Source organism: Hermetia illucens, chromosome 4 (assembly GCF_905115235.1).
Source record: "Hermetia illucens chromosome 4, iHerIll2.2.curated.20191125, whole genome shotgun sequence".
Taxonomy (NCBI): domain Eukaryota; kingdom Metazoa; phylum Arthropoda; class Insecta; order Diptera; family Stratiomyidae; genus Hermetia; species Hermetia illucens.
Genome location: NC_051852.1, coordinates 45,032,299 through 45,058,372, shown reverse-complemented (window position 1 = coordinate 45,058,372; position 26,074 = coordinate 45,032,299). Strand labels below are relative to the sequence as shown.

At 37.3% G+C, this 26,074-nt stretch overlaps 1 protein-coding gene across 2 annotated transcripts in view; it reads right to left on the bottom strand.

The window, feature by feature from the left end:
- Positions 1-26,074, bottom strand: part of LOC119656221 (protein kinase shaggy-like) — a 63,250-nt gene that overhangs the window by 9,451 nt on the left and 27,725 nt on the right. The window contains exons 3-10 of one of the 2 annotated variants that reach the window (XM_038062620.1): positions 17,607-17,797; positions 16,368-16,451; positions 16,152-16,208; positions 9,258-9,368; positions 8,955-9,192; positions 8,500-8,693; positions 6,573-6,759; positions 1,148-1,339 (exon numbers count right to left, since the gene is read on the bottom strand). In XM_038062620.1, coding sequence (XP_037918548.1) covers positions 1,148-1,339; positions 6,573-6,759; positions 8,500-8,693; positions 8,955-9,192; positions 9,258-9,368; positions 16,152-16,208; positions 16,368-16,451; positions 17,607-17,797 — 1,254 coding nt within the window. The remainder of the gene's footprint in view (positions 1-1,147; positions 1,340-6,572; positions 6,760-8,499; positions 8,694-8,954; positions 9,193-9,257; positions 9,369-16,151; positions 16,209-16,367; positions 16,452-17,606; positions 17,798-26,074) is intronic. The other variant, XM_038062621.1, reaches the window with a different exon arrangement.

Below are 26,074 nucleotides of genomic sequence, written 5' to 3'. Positions count from 1 at the left end.
TACTTGTCAGGAACCTTACTGGATTCCACAGAGACTATCGCCAGGAATTATTACCGTACGCAAGTCGATTGGACAACCAAATTGGCCTGACAATTGAAACCCCCAAGAGTCCCAGGCTTTCTTTATTCAAATTTCTACTCATCATAAAAAAGACTTAGTCAACGAAACGACTTAGCTAGTACTAGTTGTCCATCGATACATTCTTTTCAGTTCACGCTAATAGCTGAAGTCAGTGGACATCTTACTCATTAATGAATTCTACCAAATTAGAGAATACTTTCTATATGGAGTCAACTCACCAATCAAGTAACATTACACTTCCATAAACCACAAATATGAGCTCCGAATTGACAACACTTCTAGCATGCAGGACTCTTAATCATCACATAACTCATCTTTCAAATTTGTACGGAATTTAGTATATTTGCAAAGTCTTTATGTCCTTTTCTATACAATGTGAGAAACATATATATACAAAGTAAATGATACAGACTATCAACAAAAGGTACAAGTCAGTACTTATGATAATAGCAAAGTTAGATTTCCAACAATACGAAAGAAGTGCTGTTAATAAATGTTCACTACTGTACAACACAGAAATCAATGCGACAAACATCAACAGTAAATGAAATAAGGGAAAAAAGAACAAGAACTAAAGAAAACATTGTGAAGTTAACTTGTAAACAAGACCTGCTTCGCTTAAAACACATTTTATTTAAAACTTAAATCTTTATATAATATTTGTATGTGTATTTTCTTTTCTCTATTTTAAACTAGATTTAACAACTAACACATATTAAAATTTGTTTGTTTTTCTGTTGCCTTTAAGTTGTTACTTTTCGGTCCAGAGAAAATTTCGCAAAGTGAGAAATCAAGAGGAAGTTTCATCCAAATCAAAAGAGAGAAACATTTCGTTAACTTTAATTGAACGACATAATCATATATTTATGGAAAGGAGGCCAAAACGATAAAAATTAAGAAATATAGAAATAGTACGAAACATTAGAATTAATAATTATAATAACACTTTGTTTTAATAAATGTAAATATTAATAAAATATGCGTATATGTATATTGAATAGACTTTCTCTACTACATAGGCAAAAATTAAATAGCTTTCAAATATTACATATCGTTGTCCCCTCACCTGTGCCAGATTGTGGTGCTGCACCTCCAGTTTGGGCAGGTGTTGCTGAACCACTCGACGTATTGCCACCAGCTAGATTAGATCCGGCAGCTCCACCGGCTGCTGGATTTGACGATACATCGTTGCTTTCTTGTTGCTGCCGTTGTGAACGTGGCAATAATTGTCGAATCAGACTTGGCTGTATTGAGAGTTCTGAAAATAGGAAAATAATTTTTTTTATAGATATTTGTCTTGAGCAAAATCATTAAAGACGATGAATGAGTTCTCTGGATATGAATATATAGATATGACCGGCAACTCAACTCAGCAACGATCAAAGTTGATGACGGCGAGTCTTTCCATACATTTGAAACACTGAATTTATCTCAGCCTAGGACGCCAAGTGCTTCTCCAAGAGGCTCAGTGTTTTTCTATATATGTGACACGTCATTTTGATGCTGAATCAGTTATATTTTGGATACAAGCTGATGATAAAAGCAGCTAGAAACCAAATTACAGATTAAATAGAATTGCTCGGACATTCAGAATAGGAGTGAGAACTTTCTAGAATGTCGTTGTGCTTCCAAGAGCCAGTTACGGTGGCTTTGCTATTTAATAGCACATGCATTATTTTAAGAAGTAGGAAATTGGAGTTGAAAATTACACACTGAACAATTATGCACCATTCAGTTTTGTATACCGAAGATCTGAACTTGAAATGGGTACGAACCATGAGTAAAAAGGGACTTGTTCAAACTCAGGATGGCTGAAGTTGGAATAATTTTCATTTTTGTGAACTGAGGGAATTCCTGAGTCCGCAACAAATTGATGATGGACGGCATCAATTAGGGAGAAATTATCTGCAACGATTTTAAGGTACGGACTCCTCTTTCCGAAAGAAACATCCCCGCGGACCATTACCTAATTGATGCGAATGAGGGAGTCCCGCCTCAATACTCCAGGGTAAAGTTGGTCCTGGTGTTCGCCAACGGCCAGAATTGCTGCGAGAGGCGTTCAACGCTTGCTTGAAGGAGGGCACTTTTCCTTGTCGCTGGAAAGTGGCTAGACTTGCACTGATCAGCAAGGGTAAAAGGAACTTATGCTCAAAGCAGTTCGGGTTCAGAACAGGGAGATCCACAGTCGATGCTATTATGGAGATGGTAGATGCGGTTCATCGAGCCGAGGCACACAGCCGCCGATATCGACGGGTAGTGTTCCTCATAACGCTTGATGTCAGAAATTCTTTCAATTCCGTAAGATGGACAAATATGCTAGGCACATTAGAAAACTCATTATTATTTTTACCTGAAAGATCGCTCGCTGCTCTATGAGACGCTAGAAGGCTAAAGGAGGATGGAAATCACGTCGGGAGTAGCACAGGGATCCATCCAAGGGCCGAACCTCTAAAACGCTTTGTATGATAATCTACTGAGACTCGATATGCCCGAAGAGTCGCGCCTGGTCGATTATGCAGACGACGTTGCGGCACTAAATTGCCGGACGCACTGTTGAACAGGCGCAAAGCAGATTTGGCATATTGATACGACGGATAAGCGGATGGATGACTGCTCACGGTTTCAGCCTTGCGCTGGAAAAAATCGAAGTAGTCTTCTTGACCAGAAGGAGAATCCCGAAACGTCCCATATCGATCGGCAAGTTGACTACAGAGTCAAAACCAGCGGTTAAATACCTCGGTTCAATGCTCTACTCGAAGATGAGCTTTTTCGAGCAAACCAAAGCAACAGCGGACAGGGGTGTAGCTGGAGTCGCGGCCTTGAGTCGACTAATGGCAGACGTCTCTTTATGGGAGCAACGCAGTCGGTTCTGCTCTATGGCGCGGAGGTATGGGCTGATGTCCTTGACAAGGAGGTGCATTGTAAGCGCCTTGCTCAAGTGCAGAGGCGGGGAGCTTTGCGAGTCGCGTCTGCTTATAGCACCGTCTCCGAACTAGCTGTGATGGTTATCGCCGGAGTGATCCCCGTTGCCCTCCTTGCCAAGCTATCTACCGCCGTAAGGGCGAGAACTTAAGAGACGACACTGAACACACCTTTTTCTCTTGCGAGAGGTGGCACGACTTTCGTCAGCAGCTTTATGCAGAGAGCTCTCTCCAGGCAACATTGTCAGAGAGATGCTGAAGAGTGCTGGCAGCTGGAATCGGATTGAGCATTATGTTCGGACTCTTCTTATTGCGACCAGCAGAGGGATCGGGCGGTAAGGGGTTCCTTGAACTGACAACTCCCTTCTTCCCCTCCCCTCTCGTTGATGAAAGGAATTCCTTGACTTGGAACCCTCCCAACGCCAAGAGAGCGGAAGGGCTAGCCCGAAGTAATGTATTAAACGGTTCCACGCTAGTTCGCTGATGGCAGGGAGGTGTTTAGTTGGTTGTCCGACAGCGTACTGTTGCGGGAGTCCAACACCCAGCGCAAAAACGCATTGACCTACCCTAATCAAAAAAATTGCTCCTGCATTATGCAACGCTTTTACTGTCGCTTTGAACTTTCTCCTAATTTTCCTATCTACCAAATTGACTCAAGTAAAACCACTCTCAATATGTTTCCTGCCCACTCCTATGTGGAATATAGGGCATTCACATTGGTTTTCATATTGTAATGGCATGACTTTTGGATGTGACGCACAAACTGAAATGTCCAAGGAACTCAATTCACTCTGCCGAGCCTAGCAAGCACAGGGACGAGGGACTTCGATAGAGCTGCATTTAAGTGCTGACGGATCAGCAAGCTCAACCTTTAACAAACATACGTTGTGGATTACACGTCTTTTCCCTATGAAGCAAATTTTTTGATGGGTTTACGTCTTAGGTTTCAGGTCTTGCAGGAAAAGCATCCAAAAATTCTGTGCTCGGAGTGTCTGACTATATCCCCGTACTCCGAGCCTTTGCAGATGAAAATTGCTAAATTATTTCAGGGGCAAGTTACGTGAGGCTGCGCCTAGCTGTAACTAATACTCTTGCTCTGGTCAAATGTTGAACTGTTGATGTTGAATTTTCAGTCATGAAAGGGAGAATTCTCGCGTTTCCCCTTTTTTGAGTATCCCTATACTTTTCGAAAAAGGTTAAGCCAATCTTATGTTTTTCTCCATATGAATATCCTAGAATGTATGTGCTATTCTAATTTTGTTTGCTATGGGACGTAGGTTCTTTCTTAATTTTCTATTGAAACGTACGTCCAAGTCTCAACGCAAATCGAGAATGGGGAATTTTTTTGTAGCAAGGCCAAAGACGGTTCTAAACCTATTTGAGAAAAGATGAGAGAAGAGTTTGAAGTGAAGTGTTTGAATAGCCGTGTAGCATCTAGGCGTCTCAAGGAGATGGTGGTGGAATTTCATGGTTTCTGGGGGTTAAGAATGTAATCAAAGCATCCTCTTGCTTACCGTAAAAGGCATAAGGAACATAAATCTGTCAAATAGCAACGTGCAAATTTCGATACTTCTTTTCGCTAGCAAAACGTTATCCACCTCACTAATAAGAACACACTAATTGGTTAGGGCCTTCGACCATCGTAAAAAGATATAAATTGGGTTTAGAAATATATTCTCTTTGACGATATCGAAGATTTTGAGAATACTCGCTGTTTTTCAACTTGAGCGAGAATTCCGCCGCTACAGCTGAAAACTCCGGAGCTAACGAAATAAGTCGGTGAACTCTGAACAACACCTATTCCCCTTGCGGCGCAGTGCTACTATATCTTTATATCTTAGAAAGTCTAGTTCGCGAGTTCATAGCTAAATATGTTCCTGTTCGACATACAGTCTTTCTAGCACCATTGTCTTTGTTCTACCACTATAGATTTCTAGAGCGCCACATCTTTCGGCCAATGCCAGGACCGCGGAGTCAACGAGATTATATGGTGAGACTTCGAAGAATACCCATTCCCCTCCCATCGCGGACGCACAGTATTTATTGACAGCATCCAGCGTCGAGTTATTCCAAATAACAAAAAGGGCAACGGCCGGGATGGTTGGGAAGTCAGCTTCATGATTCCTCCACCTCGTGCTACCAGTTCGAATACCAACCAACATTATGAATATTATAATATATTTACGAGCTCCGTTCTGAAAATGCTTTAAAGGAGGGGCGCTAACATCTGCTTCGAAAGAGATGATCAGTTGATGATCGCTTGTATGTTGCATCAGGCCCCGCCGAACTTCGAATCCCGGTCAGCCAACTAACACCAATCGTTTTCCTGATCCTGCTGTTTGGCCGCGGAACATGGGACCATAAAATCTCACTTCAAGTTCCTCAACTACACCGACGACATTAGTTTCCTTTCACAACAAGTTATAGAACTTGGTCCTGGATGGACAGAACACAAGCAAAAAAGTCGAATTCAAGGTAAATATGAACAAAGCCAAGTTTCTCACTTTGATAGGACAGCAGTTTCTTCTTAGTTGCACCAATGGACAGATGGATTGAATGCATTGACGAATTTTGCTGCCGGTGGCACTGAAGTAGCCACTCAATGTAATAACAAAACTAGATCTATCTTTGCTGTTGCTAGAGATGAAGGTACTGCAACATCAATCAATGTTCTCGCTGTATTACTAAGTGGAAACCATGCTCGGAAAGTAACCACCACTGGGGCTGAGGTGTCACACTAGAAATATATGGTATAGAATGGTCGGATCAGCACAGACTTCTCGAGAATCAAAATTGTGATTGATTACTAGCTAAATTCGTTTTCAACAGTCGTATTGCTTTGCAAAAGCAACAAAACTAGTAAGATAATATCCATGACCATGACCTGTTGTAATTTGTGTCCCGTGTTCAACGTAGGTTGCCGGAGGTATTTTACAAGTGGGAGCAAACCAATTGCATCTATACCAGAAGACCATTTATTGAGAAGGAATATTCGATCCCTACGTTGATAGTGATTTCATAAATGTATTGTTGGAGTTCAACTTCAATATTAGACTGGACTTATGTGGTCTGATTGCATCCAATTCGCAAATACGAACCAGGTACTCAGCTTGCACACACTTTCATAGTATTTATCACGACAATCCAAGTTGAATATTGAAAATCCCAGCAACTTTTTAATCGATCGCAATATAACACAATAGAGAATTACTTCGAATTGGAGGAAAGAAGGCAGTGTTGGTCGATACTGTGCTCGCCCGTGATTATTACTCAGGTACCCATTCGCAACTTTCTCGAACCTCTATACACACAAATCATATATCATAATCAAAACCAAAGAATTAAACCAAATTGGCTGTTATGTTGAGAATGCCTTCAATTTTGTAATTGATATTCGCATAATGACCATGGATCCCCTTAGCGAGATTTGCTGCTTATCAACAAGAACATGAGTCCAATGTCTAATTTGTTCGACTTTTCAGTTTCTGGTTAAACGTTAACAAAAGGGAAACAGTCTTATCAGAAAACTGGAAAGAAAATATTACAATTAAAAATTTTCTCATCACTCACCGTGTTCTGTAAAATTGAATAGTGGAGGAAATGGCTTTCCATTCGGCAGCGTTTGAACTTCTTCACGCAATTCATTGAAGAATGGATGTGCGCATGCTTGCAGTGGTGTAATTCTTGCACTTGGCGTATATTCCAACAATCGCGAAACTAGATTAATAGCTTCTGGTGGTGTTCGTGTACGAAATACCTAAAATGATAATAAAAAACAAACAGAATCCATCAATGTAAACAATTTCAGCAGAAGCGTGTTAATTTTATAAATTAAATGTAAAGGTCTAGCAATCTCAATCGAATCTTAGAACAATAACTAAATTATGAATAGTAAAGGCAGTAAGACATTAGGGTTTAGTTGTTCATTTCAACAATGAGACAGTGGAGAAATTTTAATGAAAAGAATCAACTTTATTAGATAATTGATAAGCGGAGCCATCGCAGAGTTGCGTGAATACTGAAATGGTTTCATTCATGAGAGGAGACCATATGCCATAGGAATGTGAGTTAGTGAAGAGGCCAATAAAGAACGATTGAATACGAGAATGCATGGTTAGTATGCATTCTAATAAGCTTGCTTTCAGTTTGATGCTAGCAAAGGCTATTTCTTATTACGGTAAGAATGGCATCTTTCCTGATTCAAAGAAGAAATCTGAGCAATGGGCATGTGCAATTATGGTTGTCTCCAGTGTCCACAATCCCAAACAGTAGAAGACTAGCTTACAATATATGGAATGAATTGAAGAACCGTCTATCACTTTAAAAAGGTACAATTATACTAATGAACATCTAAATGTAAAATGAAAAAAAGAAGAGAACCTCTCTTTCTTGTCCTTGGAAGTCCACATTCCAGTTCAGAAGAAAACAAACAACTACTGATAGTAGTTTTCAATTCTAATGCACGCTTTTTTAGTACTCCAAGTCAATTGTTTTAAATCCACTTTGCACACTGCTCGCTCACGTGATTTAAGATGATAATTTACAAATGGAGACAATTCTTGGATAAGCATATAAAGCAGTTAGAGCATCATAATCTTTACCAAACACAAACGAATTTCAAAGCCTTATGTTAAAGCATACAATTCTGTTTAGAGCGGACTAGAAGCAGTATCTTATCAATATGACAAGTTGATAGCCATTAGGTATACGGAAAGTTATAAATCTTAAAGCGGTTACGCAAGACTTCAGACTAAGAAGCTGTTCCGCAAATTGAATAAATCAAAACTTATTTGAACCACACCAGCAAGTCACCATTGTTTATTACTTGGAGAAGAAGATAGTCAGGAGGAGAGACATACACATCACGTTCTTAACCAAAATCAATCAAACAATGCGATATTGCAGATTTGAAAAAATTTCCATTGAATAAAAAGTTTACGAATGAAAAAAAATGTATTTTTCATGGACAAAATTCAAAAAATTCCAATAATTCTTTTATGTATCTGCATAAGAAAAAAATATATTAATGGAGAAGTGTCCAATTTCTTTTAATTTTGAAATAAAAATTAACAAAAAGTATATTTCGCTTGATGACAAAACTTGTCTAATTTGTAATTGTGTCTTACTCGTAAACGTTGTTGTTTGTTGATTGCTTTTGGAAATTGCATACGCTCAAGGAGTGACTGCAAAAAGTTTTGGCCAAAGTTAAAATATAAAAAGATACACCAAATAGAGAATTAGAAATTAAAACAAAAAATTACATTGTTTAGGGATGACTTAGGTGAGTTAGGAGGAATACCTTTTTTGTTGTTTGTAAGAAAAATAACTATTTGCCTACTATCTTTCTAATTTTCTTCTTCTATATCCTACAAAAAAGACGACTAAAACTCCATTTCAGACTACTATTGCGCTTCATCTAAATATCGGATCGAGATTTATTACGATTCCATTCCTTTCCTTTGTGGTAACAATTATGAGAAAAAACATTAAATCTTACCTTTTGCCATGGATGACTTTTAATTTGTGGAAATTTGAATTCCGTGTAGTTTGGATTCATTTCTCGAATCTGTTCACGTGTTGGTGTTCCCAAAACTTTAATAACCTCAACCAATTGATCGACACCAGAATCTCCAGGAAAGATCGGCTGCCCAAGTAATAATTCAGCCAGTACACAACCAGCACTCCACACATCTAAAAATTATGAAAAGAAAATATAAATGAGACGGAAATGTAGGTCAGGAAACAAAGAAAACTCGCTGGAAGTAGAGTTTTGATGATCATTACACAACATTCACTCATTAAATTTGCTCTAAATATACATAGTAGTTAGCAGTAGCCTCTAGAAGACAGTGATTGATTGATTGATAACGAGTTTCTTCGGAATGTATATTGTCTGTTACTGCTTGGTTCTAAACTTCCAACGATTTATAGAAATTCCACTTAATCTCTTACCTATTTTTGTGGTATAATTTATTGCACCAAATATCAGTTCTGGTGCCCGATAATACCTAGAGCATATATACGACACATTTGGCTCGCCGTGCAGTAATTGTTTAGCGCTACCAAAATCGCATAGTTTAAGCACAGCCGTTTCAGGATCCAAAAGCAAATTTTGTGGCTTAATATCACGATGACAGATACCCATTGAATGTATGTATGCCAAACTTCTGAATAATTGATACATATAGAGCTGTAAGAACATAAAAAATTCTCCCTTAGAATCCTGTTATTATTTTATTTGGTAATCACCCTTACCCTGATAAAATTAATTGGTATCGTCTGTTTAGTTTTAGCATACTGACGTGCGACTTTGTATACAGTTTCTGGTATATATTCGAGTACTAAATTCAAAAATACTTCGTCTCTCTGAAATGGTAAAAAAGATATTCGTTTTAATCCCTAATTAGATTCGATTTAAAGATTTGTCGAAAGCTAAGATGGGCTCTGTTTACTTTAATGAGGTTGTTAAAAATGATGATCTTTGAGCATACAGCAAAACACGATTAGATATACCATCAACCATGACGATAGATCCTGTGCGTAATAAGTGCTACATTCATTGATGATATATTGACGTTTGTTATGATGGATAGCCGTGGTCTATGCAAATTACGGCCATCATAAGATTAGATAATAACTTTTTGAATAATAACTATGGCTACTCAAAATGGCCTAAACCACATAATAAAATTCGACCAAGTGAAAAGGTGGTCTTGGTTATCTCTTGTTTAATACAAGAAATAGGTTAAGAAACCTATCTATTGTCTCGACAGAAAAAGAGCAAGGAAATAACTTTTTTTCTACCGCTAGCAAAGCAGAGAAAATCACAATTCTTACTATAAATCTTGGAAAGCAGAAAAACTCGGATATTTTCTAACTGCACTGCTGTTTTCGTTGACAGTCGCAAAGCCGACATAGTTTAACGTATAAACGGCGGCGATTCCATCCATGAAGGAGGAATCTAGAAAACATATTCGGTTAGTGAGCAAACCGAGGCAAAATGACGGAAAAATATTCTGGAAAGGTGAATCATTGAAAAAACTAATAGAATAAGGCACTGACGAAGGGAACAAGTTGTTCACGAAATATGTCGAATAAAAAGTCATTACTAGCGACGGAGATGGTGTTGAGTTTCAATTCCTTAAACCTTTTTGATAGAAACACTGCGAACACGCATTGATTATAGAGTAATGGCAGCTTAATTGAAAATTCCGGCCGTACTATTTATTTTATTTAGCTGTAACGTTTTGACACAAACTTGAGTCTTTTCCAAACGATATGTTTTCATCTCTGTCAACGTGTATTGCATATAATTTACTGTCAAGTCGGAAAATTAATCAAATGACAAAAAAATAACTAAACCTTGCTTTCATATTTCGGTCATGGTTTTTCACTCAGTTTAACAGTTAATCGAATTCTAATTGTTGAAGATGGTTTTCTGTCATTTTGAAATTTGAGAAATGAAAAAACGTGCATTAACCAAATTACAGCTGAAAACACTCTAAACATACACAAAAGCCTTTAATGATGAGCTTTTGTCAAGAACCAGAGTTTTTTCTTCTAGTCCAGAAATTATAATACTTATGCTGCCAGGACTAGTAGCCTCCTCTCATCAGATTTGCTCACCTATATTAAAAACGTTTTTGAAATTCAAAAATAAGAGACCGTTTCGTCGCAGGCAACTCTCACATCAAACAAATAATGCCTTCATTGTTGTAAAGTTTGTTTTGTTTCTCGATATCCTGGCAAACTACCAATGCTCGCGCTGATACGATTGATCATGAATTCCGAGAAACAGGCAAATAAATTTCCTGCTGCCAGGGGATTCGATCAAACCAACTACGGGGCCTGGTAACGTAAATTACGAGGTTTTATGATTATTATTATGTCATGCACACGATTCTGGTAGACTATGTATTTCTCTTCCTGTTGATTGCATACGATGTTCGAGTTTCTCACGTGATTTTTGACTCATCAATGAGCCTGGCAGTCTTGAATATTTTTCTGTTTTATAGTATAAAGAGAGTTTTCAAAGAACTGAATTTCTCACCCAATGTGAACTTCCTTCTAAAGTTCGCAAACTGAATTAAAAAATCTCTTTTAAACTTGTATCGATGGCATCAGGTCTGATGGCTCCAATTTTGGCTAGAGAAGGTTCACTGTAGGAATGGTTTGCTCATCATTTAGGATTCTGTAGCAGTAAAAAATTGCACCAAGTGTTTCCAGGCAAATAGCAGTACAATTTCCCGATGTTAACTTTTATAGTCTTGATTCCGGTCTCATTCATTTCCTATACTTATAATAACATTCAGTGCAATGATAAGTAAGGGATGCTATCTAAGCAAAACGACCTTGTCTTCGTGCAAGTTTTCACACCAAAGTTTTCTTTTCTTTTAACGCATCCAACGCACGACTGAAAATTTGAAATTTGACTGTTAAGTCATCCGTCCCTGACTAAACTCCTGCCTTGATTTAACTCTTGAATCAGCCGCATTGAATGTTTTAACTCATTGCTACTAGGTGCGAATCAGCGACAAGTGATATACTAGCAAAACTACCCCGATTTTATGCAAATTTGGCTACCATATTATTCATAGTGTTGGCCACATAATTTGTTGTTTTGTGCACTGAGAACATGTCAAAAGCACGTAACGAATCAGCGGTGATCGTTGTTTTCTTTATATTCTTTCTTCGCTATATTGTTGTAAGCATCGACATGACACAAAGTTCGAATTAAAGATTTCCATTGAGGGCGTGGCAAGTATGGAAACCCACCATCTGACAGCTAATCAACTGCAGAGTAGGATTTCGCCTAAAACTAAATTGATGATTCTTTGCGTATTTTCAACTTTCTCGAAAATGAGCGCGTGCAACGCAGTAATAACTACTCCAAGAAATTTTATTGTTTTACAGTGTTCCAACGTGACCCCGTTGATAGTTAATCTAAACAAGTCGGGAAACCGGAAGTTAGACACTTCAGATATGAAAGGTTTTGTGTATTTCTTTTATAAAGAGATTTGAGTGTGCATTTGTCCCATTAGTATGTATCACGTAATATATGCATCTATTATGTGAAAATATCCACTTTCAAGTGATATTGACATTCATAGTCTTGAATTTGCACAGAAGCGACAGCTTTGACCTAGTATAACTTTGTTAGTAATAGTGAGAATTTCACCAAATTTGTTAGGATCATGCTCTATGCTGTTGCATATATTGCTTCGTGATTCTAGACGATAGACCTTTAATTTGATACCCCACATGACTATATTTGATGAAAAAAAAATGTACACTTCTCCTTAAATTCGACATAAAAGGATGTAACACACTATATGCGTGAGCGTTCACAGTTCCCACCTTTCTAGCAAATTTCGTGTCAAGCACTACAATCGTCTCCGGGAAAAATGCGTGTGACGGACAGACAGACATTCTAATTTAATCATAGTCTTTTGGTAAAACTGAAGGCGTAGGATTTACCCAAGTTAATTGATAGCTTTAGGTAGCTTGCCGTTGGTAAAAGTGATAGCTTCGTTCTGAGCCTTGTTTCAGTTTTTTCTCTTGAATTGTCAAATGCTATTATAATGACAATATCCACACAGTGCAATATTTCCACACTGTTTTTTTTCGAATTGAGGGAATCCTAATCCATTTGACAGCAGACATGACCACTTGGGAAGACATTTTCTCCTACTGTTTGTGGTCCACAGACCCCTTATTTTGAGCTAGCACACAATTTACAAAATATTCGACTTGCGGTTTCGTCTAGGGCAGAGGCAACTAATCAGACGCTGATCGCAGTAGCTAGAATCTAGTATTTGCTCCCTTACATAAAACCATAAACACGGCATGGATATGAACAAAAACTGACTAGCGATATTCAGGCCAAAACCGGCCGAAGCTAATCTAACCTTTGCTTGGATTGAGGGGTATGGAGGACTGTCGTGCATATGTTGAACAGTAATAAAATCCGGATGTGACCTTGCGCATAGAAGACCCTTTCTTGTGTGTTGCCTGTTATTTTTTGCTACTTGGAAATATGCAGTAAAATTGTACTGAATTAACATGTGCCTACGTCTCCTATAAGCATAACCATTGTCAGGTAGACAATGAAATCTGCTTAGTTAATTGCAGTTAAAAGGGCTTTTTTGCTTGAGTTGAGTGATTTGAAGTGTTGATAGGTGATTTTGTCGATGACTAGCGCCAACTGCGAACTGAATTTTATTAAAATCGTCGTCGAGTAATGAATTATAAATCAGAGGTGCGCAACAAGCTCATTGCATGATCCCACATTATTCGCATTATTATGTCAATCCAATTATCTTTGTTAATGTTATCAATGGGACAGGAAAGCATTATTGCATGGGTCTCGTGAAATCCTTTGTGTTCTCATTGATGTTTAATTTATTTTTCGTAACTTTGTAATTTTGACAGTTTCTACAGTCCTGAACAACCTTTTTTTAGTTGATTGTGTTTCCATTACGGATGACATGTACACTTAGTGCCAGAAGAACTCGTGCTCTACCATGATCCGAAAAGTAAAGTTCAAAGTGTGGCGGGTGTATCAAAACCGTTTCGTGTCTCTGTTGGTGTTCATCAAGGATGCGCCCTCTCACCACTGCTCTTTGTTCTTGTTATGGACACAGTCACACGGGTTATCAAACGTTCACCGCCCTATACACTGCTTTATGCAGCTGATATTCTCCTAGCATCTAATAGCAAAAATGATCTCGACCAACTTGTCCAAAAATGGAATGATCGCCTCATGCAACACGGTCTCAGATTGAATCTAAACAAAACTGAATTTTTGACGACCGATCCCCATAAAACAGGCGGCAGTGATCTGCCCAGAAATCAGCGATTTAAATTACTCGAGTCAACGCTATCAGCCAATGGAGAACTGCGTTATGTAATTGCTTCACGCATTCACGCAACCTGGATGAAGTGGCGTTCCACAACTGGTGTTCTTTGTGATCGACGTATCAACGAACGTCTCAAATTTAAAATTTACCGCAATGTCGTCCGTCCTGTCGCTCTCTATGGTTCTAAGTGTTGGCGGAATATAAAAGACAATGAACGGCGACTTGCGGTAATGGAGACGAAGATGTTGCGTTGGACTAGTGGCGTGACACGTTTTGATCACATCTGAGATGAGGATATCCTCGATCGTTATCGAACATCGAAGTCAATGGTAAACGACCAAAAGGCAGGCCGAAACAACGGTGACTTGATGCGCTGGATGGGGATTTAAAAGCCTCAAGATTGCACCCAGATCAGGTATTCGATCACGAAGAGCCGACCCCGCTTGTGAACGGGACAAAGACTGAAGAACAAGAAGATGACACGTACTCTGAAGTCACAAATAGTGCGAATATTGAATTTGTTGTTTGCTGTATTAGCTTATTCTTGGACGCTATGATGCCAATTATGATATCATATTTAGTCCGATAATCACTGCTGAATGTAATGACTACACCACCGAAGCCATCTTCTGATGGCTTCATTATGCTTAAGCCCAAAATGACAGTATTGTCTGTTGTTTAACTTCGAAAATTTTTCGAGAGGCAATGTCGATATTGCAAAGAATATTATTTGTCCCAATTTACCGGCTTTCATAATTTTTTAAGTAATAAACAATCTATGTAGATTCAGATAAACAGTTTCCAGACATTGGTCTTTCGTTTCGATTGCAGTTTCGTTTAATATTAAAACAATATTTCCATTATCACCAAGGTGAAAGTGTCTGCTTTTGGGGTGTAATAAACCTTATCTATTGTGATGTTGCTTTATTGTTTGTCCTCCTTAAAAAGTTTATTCGAATCCTATTTTTGATTACTCAAAAATATGTTTCCTGTTTGAGGTGATATGTTATATCGGATCTATACAATATTTAGATTAGTATTAATATCCCTACAAGAAAACGTAACTCATTTCATCCTATGTCAATTTTTAGAACCAATCCAGAAGTTTCAAATCAAATCTTTCCACTGGAATTGGCATCAATAGAAATCACCGCTTATGAGAAAATTACGTGTGGCAGACAAAGAGTGATTTTAGTATGGTTTTGTTTTCCATAACACCTTAAAAACGGAGGGTACAAGAACTATTTTGCATTTTACCATACATTTATTAAGATATTCTACTAATTTTAGATATAATTAAAAAATCAAATATCCAATGAATCATTTTCGATTGAGTTCAAAAAGAATATTCCAGAACATTGTCCTCTATATTATTTGCTATGGAAAGATATTTGATAAAGAGATTTCCATAAATTGGCAAAAGGGGATATCTACATTAGCATCGCATAGAACAGGATGTATTTTCCCCACAAACTGATTGTGACGCAATCTATGATATATCGACAGAAATTGTGATTTATTGATACGAAAATACTAATAAATCCCAGGTGTGTGATAATGACCATTTCCTTTCTGAAAATTTTCCATAGAAATTGATTTTCAATTAACAAATGAGCTCACATTTATCACAAAATTACTCAAATTAACGAAAAACGGAGACAAAACTTTGATTGCTTCGTGGAAAAAATTAAAAGTGTCCACAAAACAACGTTTAGATATATTTAGAGCAATTTCTTTAATATAAAACCATTTACTACTGTCAACGCTGTTTTCACATTTTCTTGTTCTCAAGGAAAATATCTTACAAGTCCAGAAAATGATTCGATTATGAATAAAGGACACATGCTCTTTTCACACATCTTTCCATGGCTTTCCTAGAAAGTGGCCTTTGTGTAGACGACTAAATTTAATTCAAAAGCAGTGACCACTCAATAAATTCGCAAAACCGGAGATTTCCCCAGAATAATATTATAGGGGGCAATGATGAGTAAATTTCGTGAAAATTGTCAGTTTGCTTGAAGAGAAAGTGAAAATATCATTCTCGGAATAAATTTGAAATATATGAAATGTTGAATAATTTTTGTTCATATACCAAAAACAATTAAACATCGAAATTTTACACGAATATCTGTTACACGAGCCTACATTACAGAATGAAGGGCTTACATTTGAAACTATGTTTAATAATAAAAATGCTACCAACACATAATAGCAATACCCTAGCGAATGCATATTTTTTTCGCAAGTTTTATGACATTCTCCTGTTTCTTCTAGCATAGCAAAGAAATACCTGAGGTTGTAGAGGTCTAGCGAAAACACCCACGTCAAAAGGGTTGTTGGCAGCATGCTAGTTTATTTTCATTATTTTTGGACATCAGATAGTGGTGGTTTTTCATTTCGATCAATTTATTTAGAAACGAAAGATAAAAAGATAACGCAAGTTTTCATAATTTTAAAAAAATTAACTATTCTAAAATGTTGTTAAATAAATCAACTATGATCTTACCTGTTCACCACTCGAATAAAAAAAATATTTCAATTTAACAATATTACAATGTTCTAGCTTTCTCATAATTTGGAGTTCTCGGTTCTGGAAGGAAAGAAAAAATATATTTTTTAGAATTATAGTAACAAATGTGAAATTAAATACTTTTTGATAATAAATAATAATTTCTTAGCTTAACCAGGTAAAATGTCTTTTTGGTTATATCCATTCTGTGCTCAAAACAAAGACTGCAGATCTAAGTGTATAGATAGCTATCCATGTATAATCGCGCGTTCAGAAGATCATCGATCTGGGGCGTGAAGGTAACCGATTGAGCATCAAACACAAAACATTTCAATTGGTTCATTTTATGAAATTTTGTCGGAAAAATATCGACACTGGATACTATTGCTCCGCATTAAGAAAAATGTCAAGCTTCTTTTGACAGGTTTTGTCTTCCGTAACGTAAGGGTCTTGATTAATTAATGGTTGGCTTACATCTTAATATCACGATAAACAGAGAGAGAGAAAAAATAATAATAACTAAGACTAGGTTCTCACATGTTCTTCTTCACTCCCATGAAATATTTAGAAACAAATCAGTTCTGTTTCTCAAGAAGCCATTATAGACATTTATCGTTCTATTTTTGACATAGCATGCAAAATGGTTGCCGACATTAAAATTATATAGCATTTCAAACGAACTTATGCCTTTAGATACGCATGTGTTTTTTTACTTTCAACAACTTTTGCCCTACTTAATAATTTCAAAAAGGATCTGAATTTCGTTCTCCGAGGAAATTAGTAGCAATTTAGATTCTAAAGAACGAAAAGTTATAGATATTTTGAGCTTTTGTACGCCTAGTGACGGATTTGGATATGAGTTTCCTACTTTGAAATGATAATTGAGATGCTTACACGCATCTTCCCGGAGCCTTATAGTTGTAAATACTTCAACATTTGGTAATATATTTAGACTATTAGGCTTTCTGCAGTAAATCACTTGAAAGGACTAGTCCAGTCAAACTATTTTGACGCCTCTTGACCACATCACTGAAATCTAATAAAGCTACTTTGACATTTTTCGAATAAGGTCATGGGTAACAGATGTGGAAGAGGGTATGCATTTATATCATGATCTTGAACATTCCTGCCACTAATTCAAATTTGAAAAAAGCTTCTATCAACAAATTAGAGGTAACGCTTGCACTTTCTTAAACTTGAACTATAAATGCGGCTTTAAAGTATTTTCCAACTCACCTTAAATCGTCTGTCCTGTAAAACTTTTTTAATCGCGACCATTTCACCAGTATCGCATAGTCTTGCTTGAAACACAACACCAAAACTGCCATTTCCGATAATTTTTGTGTCTGTATAAGATACTTCTTGTACTCGATCTGTTCCTTGGCCTGGTGTGGCAACCACTGTCGTTATTTTCGATCCATCTTTACCTAAAATGACAAAAACAAGACATATTTATTTAGTAACAGTAAACATCATAAATAATTTAAAAAAATTAAATAATTTCAAATTTAAATTCACAAAAATCAAAAACATCATTCAATGTAAATCACAATTTTAAAATAACACCTTTAAACCATCCACACCAGGCACAATTCAGTTTCGACTTTAAATTAACCAAAACGGTCATAAATGTTGTCTCGCAAAGTTCCAGGCGACATACTGAATTCAGGATGGCAAGAAGGAAAACGTTGGAAAGGCTGAAACTGATTGGACTTTCACCTGAATACTGAAATCAATACAACGCTCTATTGCGTGGCGGAAGAGGCCGAAATAAGCTGTTTCCTTTGGAAATTGAAAGAGTTTGAAAGCAAATTATGCAGTTGTATCTATTTCTGTCGAAAAAATTAGTAATTAGATTCCTTTTGTTCTTTCTAATTCTTCTGAGTATCGTGTAAATGATTGTAATAACCGCAAAAGTTTCGCAACGAAATTATTGCCATCGATCTTACATAATAGGTTGGGAAATTATTAAAAGTTTCAGAATGACACAAGCCATACTTTAACCTGATAGACTCTCCATTCAATTCGATATTAAAACCCATATTAAAAATGTATTCTATTAAATTTCATGTACAACCACAATCCCTTTATACAAAATACGCAATTTCGACACCAAAAACCTCTCTGGGCGATTATTTTATTGCAGAACGTACAATTTTAGAAGAATTCCCGATAGTTCTTATAATCGCATGCTAGTCACCCTCAACGCTATTATGTAATAAAATATATTAATCTTGTCGTTTTCGTGCCATAAAGCGCCACCACCCTGACTTATATTTACATATTGGAAACTCTCAAGTGTGCTTTGCTTGAATATATACAAAGGACGAATTAAATATATGTATTTGCTCCCATTGATGTTTTCAACATATTCTTGAACTTTTGAACTCGTGTCAGTTTCACGGGAGATATGACTGTGTCTAACGTTTCAATCGATTTTTTTCATATACACAAAATGCTTACGTAAGAATTGAATAAGAATAGCTAAAAGAATTGATTTTGCCGACGTATTTGATTGGAAATGCTTAGTAATTCATGAATTTTGGTTGGGGTATATATTTTCGAATTCTTGTGTATGGGATTATTGGATTTGGATTCTTATCTATGCCAGTTCAAACTTATGGGCTTGGCATCTGCAGAAATTAACCGAATTTAAAACCAAAATTCTCCCAAAAAGGATAGTTAGAAGCAGTTGTCTGAATCAAAAAGAACTTCATAAAGCGCATGGAATATTCAGTCAAAATTCTCAACTAGCTAGAGTCCGACAATTGCGTTTCGGGGATAATACGCCTCCGCAACTACTTCACGAAGAATAATTCGGTAAACAGTTCTTTCCAAATGTATAACACATTTGGAAGCAATGAATCACTTCATTATTTGTACTTTCATTTCTCCATTACTGCGACAATCTGCGCGGTTAAGGGATTGATATTAACCTAGATTGGTAGACGGTGCGATGGCCGGAGTAATTGGGATGTCAATTGCCCCAAGTGCCCACGAACATGGATGTTCGTGAATTACGGCCTTTTAAAGCCTGAGTGCTAAAGTTAAGGTCCTCGAACAAGAAAATTATAAAAAAAGGGAAAAAATTGACTGACGGTTTCGTCCAGGGCAGCGGCAACTCATCAGACGCTGCCTCACCTCTGCCCTGGGAGCAACGTGACCGAAAGTAACGATAGATGCAAAATGCTCCGGTCCGGGAACTACAAAAGAAGGAGTAAGTTGCTCCCCAAGTGGTTCGATCCGTCACTAAGTGGGTGCGGACTTAGGGGACTCCCAGCATCCTCAACAAAAAATATTAAGAAAATTATAATAAATGTGATAAAGTCGCAAGGACATTAAGGGAATTTGTATTGTAGTAATTCTATACTGGAGTAGTAGTAAAAAAAATCGGTTCTGAAAAATCTCCAGGATAGAAATGTACCAAAGGTTATACACTATAACCTTCCAAGGATAGTGATACTCTGAAAGACCAAACAACGTTAATGAAGGATTTTTCAGTTGATTGGATGGAACACTTCGCACATCCTGGCGGAAGAGTTATTATAAACTACTTTGAATAGTAGAAGGTGTAGCCTGCTATACATGTAGATCAATTCGGAGCTTCCCATTTTATATGTGAACTTGCAGTATATGCGGGATCTAGAACAATCCAAGTAAAACTAAACCCAGATCGCACATTCCTTGGTCTGAAAGCTAGAATCCCGACTCTCTACCGAAATAAATATTCACAATTGATAACTTAAGTTTGAACTTCATCAGAAGACTAATTTAGAGGCTTAGGCAGAATGGGACAGGACTGCTAACACTGGCTTCAATGTGCGTAATTAATACATTTTATAGAACAAGCCGTTTGTAACACTAAATTTCCTACAAATTTCCCGACAAAATATATATAGGGTTGGGGAAAAAGAAATGTCATATTTTGTCAATAGATGGCGACACTTAAACATATCTTGTGTTGTACTTATCACATCCGGTCATACTATACGGATTTGAAGACGACAATTTGTGATGCAAGTGTCTCTTTGACAGTGTTGTGATCGTACGTCATATTTTACGTTTTTACTACCTGAGAGGTATGAAGTTTACGAGCCCGATACTGTAACGATTCGCACAGCATAGCGTTGGTTCGATCGATTTCGTTCTGGTGTAGTGGATGTCCAAAATACACTCCGTACTGGTAGGCCTATCGCCGTAGAAACCGATAAAATCGTCGAAATCATTCAAGTAGACGGTCATGTGAGCATTCGCTCGATTGGCCAGGAACTGGGTATAGACCATAAAACCGTTTGGAACCATTTGCAGAAGATTGGATTGCGAAAAAAGCTGGATTTTGAGTGTCACATGAGTTCACGGAAAAAATTTCTTGGACTTGAACGAATTCAACCCATTTTCGACACCTCAAGCGAAAAAGATCGTGGTCGAAGCGCGGCAAGCCGGCCCAAATCATCGCCAAGCCTGGATTGACGGCCAGGAAGGTTTTGCTGTGTGTTTGGTGAGATTGGAAGGGAATCATCCACTATGAGCTGCTCAACTATGGCCAGACCCTCAATCCGGTCCTCGACTGTGAGCAACTCGACCCTTTAAAGCAGGCGATTGACCAGAAGCGGCCAGGATTGGTCAATAGAAATGGTGTTACGTTCCACCTGGACAACGCACGGCCTCACACATCTTTGATGACCCGCCACAAGCGACGGGAGCTCCGATGGGATGTCCAATCGCACCCACAGTATAGTTCGCACCTGGCACCAAGTAATTACCATCTCTTCCGGTCCATGCAGAACGCTCTTCGTGCTATTAAGCTGGCGAAAACTACCTGTCTGAATTTTTTGCAAAGAAGGAGGAGGGATAATGAAGTTGCCTTCTAAATGGCAACAAGTGTGCGAACAAAACGGCGCATATTTGACTTAAAACGGATAACTTTAAATATGTTAAATAAAGCGTCAAATTTCGATCACAAATAAATTTCTTTTTCCCCTATATATTTAATATATATAATTTAAAACATTTTTCTCTTGAAATATTTCGTTTTTTTTTAAATGAAATGTAGCCCGCAGTTGCGTTCTGATCGAAGAAAACGCAGAATTTCTCACATCGACTCGAAGTTGTATCAACCTAGTGGCTAGGTGCCATCAATTGTCATGAAAATAATAAGCAAATAAACCCGCTTGCCATTCCACTATTTTGTTGCAACCAACGACTAGACAAAAAACTGCTTCTTTCGCATCAAAAAATCATAAGTAATCAAAATTGGGGCCTAGATATCGACGCAAGTAAGTAAGAAATGAAGGCTTAGATGAAAGTTTATCGGGTTCATATAGGAAATGTTACGATATAATACCAGTTAAGAGAAATAGTCAGACAAAATCAAAATCTACAGAAAATAACACTTCTATTAAATAACAAATAGAGAAAATCATTTTGGAGTCTCGAATTTCAGCATAGTCATAGTACGTACGTATTTTATAAACCGTCTCGCAAATAATTCAAGTTTATCAGACAAATATAATTTCACATCTTAATTAGTTAAATATGCCAGTGTCTTTCAGAGCAATATCAAAATAACTTTCTCAAATATTTATCTAGATGATAAACATCCAAGTGGAACGCTCTGCTCGCTTCTTTTAATGATCACATCTAAATTTATAGTTGCTGTGTAAGCAAAGTTAATGCGATTTAAATAAGTGATTATTAAATAATTTCCATCTTTCATTACACACACTTGATAGTCGTCTGCCGAAATTTCCTCCCTTCCTTTCTCACCTCATAATCACGACTTCCGCGCATCAATTCTTCCCAATCGTGGATAATTTATCAAAGTATGTATGCAAAGCAGTTCTGGCAAAGTTCAGAAATTTTCCACTTGCAATTAGTTCTGCTCTAGATATTCTTCTTAATTTCTAGATTCCACTTATTAATGCGCCCCCAACCATTTTTTCCTCTGATCCTTACAAATGTAAATTTCTCAAGTAAATTTGCCTTTCACATTTATAAAGCTTTTATAAAGAATAAAATGAATTGTGCAGAGAGAAAAAAAATTATCGCAATGCTTTTAACACTGTTGTTCCTGCTATGAAATTTCTGGCTCTTTTTCAATCGTGCTAATTCGGTTTAGATATATAGATATACATGAAATTATCATGATGGTGCTAATAAAGATTAAAAGAATTGTGCCTAAGAAAATTTAATAATATCATGCTAATATAAATTTACAGAGTCCTAATAAATATTAGATATTTTTTCAGATATCACGACTGATTAGCACGCCGCATGGGTAATTTAAATGGTATACAATAATGTAGAAAATATAACGTAAATAATTGTTTATCACATTCTATGCGCTTTTATATGAACAACACCAATTGCTTGCCGACATGTGGTATCAAATTAGAGTCGTATGAAAGTATATGATCCTATTGAACTGTTTATTAACATATAAACACGAAATGTCACTGGTACTTTTCCGATATTAACTTCATCTGCAATATACTTAGTCACCAGTTCTCATATGAGTATTTACTGATACCACGTATCCCTGTTTTCAAATACATTTTAGAATATATAAAATATTCGTGAGAGTAATTCTCGTCAGGTGCTACTGATGTTCGTAATTCTTTCCAGGGGAGGAAGACGAGCAATAGATATTTGATTTTGTAAAAACCTAAAGATCTAAAAAAAGGTTTTAGAAGTCAGCCTCAAGACAATTCTTGCCTTACTGGGATAAGAGCTCCACTCCTTCTTGCAAGAGATCATGTTGTAAACAATTCGGAAACCAGGGATCAGAGCTTCAGGCAAACTTCCAAAATATCCTACATATACCATTATTAAATTTTTGTTTGTGTATTTTGGGATATTTTGAGACCTAGACGTCGTACAGGAGTATCACCATGATCACCCCCCCCCCCCCCATCCCAAAAACAAAACAAAACTAAGAACATCACCGCATACGTGTAGGTTCACTGTTATTACCTTTCCACCAAATTTTATGTCATAACAGAGTGGGTGTGATAGACAGGCAGACAGACAAACAATGAATTGATTTTAGTAAGATCCAGTTTTCCAGAGAGCCGATATACATAAGAAAAAGTTAATGTTGTTTGTTTAGTGCGATTTCAAGAGATTTTTTTGAGCCTTTACCGAACAATACCAAGATCAACTCTAAGCATACTGTCATCAACTGGGCAACTTGAATGAATCACTTAAGGGGTTATATCCGTCTGAAATTTTCTTTCCCATTCCCTAGATTCCCAATCAATGACGTTTTCTTACAAAAACGACTAAATACTACTAAACTAAAGTCGATTAGTTGGACCAGAAAAAAACTGGAGAACCAAGATACGGCTAAGGAAAGCAACTGTGTGTGGAGCTGGGATAGTAGAATAAAGTTAAAGTGTTATGAACCGTATTATTTTGATTTCGAGAAATTATCTGTTTTTAAGCTTCTAATGCCTTTTCCTTATGCTTTCGAACTCGGCTGGCCGCGCGTTGGACAACCATCAATCAGGTACACTAATGAAAATCTGACTCCTGTACCTGATGTGTTATCCTTCGATCGTCAAAGAGTGCCAAGATCTATATCATGGGCGTAATCTAGACAAAAATGTGTTGAAAACTGGTCCCCGAAGAGTCAATGAATTTGTAAAAGCCCGCCAAGGGATGCGAATGGCAGCATTTTCACATTCCATGAATGATCTTCGTGAAGCGCTTCTAGGTTGCGCTTCTAGGTTACGCATCGTGCCTAAATAAAATCGCTGGAAAGTGTATCGAAATACACCAAGGGAATTACTTGGACTATATTATAATTATAACTATGTCTTGACTGTTTCGGGACTTCCCATGCTGACGTAGTGAATGTCTTTCCCTTTACAACTGGGCGCTCAACCTGAGACAATTAAGTGAACTTTGAGGTTTGGTCGAGACCATGTATACTAATACAACCAGCTATCAAATTTAGAATACAATCTGGTCGGAGTACTGAATGTTGACAGAAAGATTGCTACCTTTCCGCAGCTAGCCTCTCAACCGGAAATGTTAAGGTTTAGCCTGGAGCAACCCAGAGGGTGCTTTTTTCTTTACACTTGGGCTTAAATACGCGAACAATATATACGAACTGATGACTAACCTGAAAAGATCTCCATTCGATCAAACATTTTTTTTTTTAATTTGTCAGAAATCGAGAGCCCGAGTTAAGAACTCTATGAAAGCATGGGGAGACCCGACTATTGTTAAAGAAACTCTATCACTTGAAAAAAAATCAGTTTCACGTCTTTTTGTTGAAAAAATACTACATTCATTTCTGCATAATTTATTGAAAATTGTTTGCAATTTTTTTGATTTTTCTTTTCCAGAACAGTCGTGTGAACGGAGCACAATGGGGGAAAGGAAAAAAATCAACAATTTAAGCAATTATTTTATAAAACCGACTTTAGAAAAGTAAATAACAACAACGCAAAACGATTGATTACCGGTCAGAGGCAGAATCGAGCACCATTCTCCAAAAATGGATCGTTTTTCAGATAATCGATCATTCATACAATTTGTGTTTTTTCGCATAGGGAGTAACATTCCACTAACAATGGTTAGAGATATCAATCTTATTATTTATCACAGGTAAATATTCTTTTGAGTAATCGTACATAGGGACACTTCGCAATATCAATTCTACATTCACAAATTCCCGCGCCAAAATGAACAAGCACCAACTGGAATATAAAATTTCGAGATTTTCTGTTCCTTCTAAATTTGTCGGATTGGAAAAGACCATCCAAACATTTTTTTTCAAATATGTGGTAAAATTCAAGAACGCGTATAAGTCATTTGATAAAGAAGAAATATGAGGTCTTCTCCCTTTTCGACGAACATTTTTTGAGCAATCATATTTCCGGTTCTGAATAACTCATAGAAGTCAAACTTATTTTATTGTGTCAAATATCTATTTATATTTATAATAAAGTAGACCCTTGATCAAATGATAGTATCCTGACCTTCTGCCAAAATAGTGATTACGTGCCCAAAACAGGACCTTTATGTCGGCGACCCGAAAACCAACTGTAATGTACAAGTTGGCAACAGTTGACGACAAGAACGCTGCTGGACTTAATTACACTAAAGTTTTGAAATTTAAATAAGATATGCATACCTTGGTGTTTTATGGGGCGATCTGGCGCAACACTTAGGAAAATTTTGAGGATTCATCAGCCGTAAGCAGGTATCTAGCTGAAGGGGACTTGACAGTCCGCAGGTCTATACGAGTGACCCATAATTGGCAGGAGCCCATCGCCAAGCTCGCCTTCAGTTCGCTCCAGAACTGCGAATTGGATGGAGTAATGGACTGTAGTCTCATTCTCACACGAATATAGGAGGTGATTGACAGAGAATGACTAGATTGAGCACGAGTATACCGAAGATTTTCAGAATGATTTATCCCGTTCTGGATCCCAGAGCAGGTGTATCTTCTGATATTAGAAACGAAAACGGATCTTGACTTTCTCACAGGGCCCAGTAGCGGCCGCAAATCAGGTGGATTTACTACGCAACACTATCTCGAAATGGTCTTGCAGGCACACATCATGCCTTTCCCGGGATTCGTCGGCAAAAACTTTGTTTTCATAGATGATAACGCAAAACCGCATACCACTGCTATGATATGTTGCTAGTTGGAGACAGTGAATGTACCGGTAATGTCATAGCCAACTCGAAGT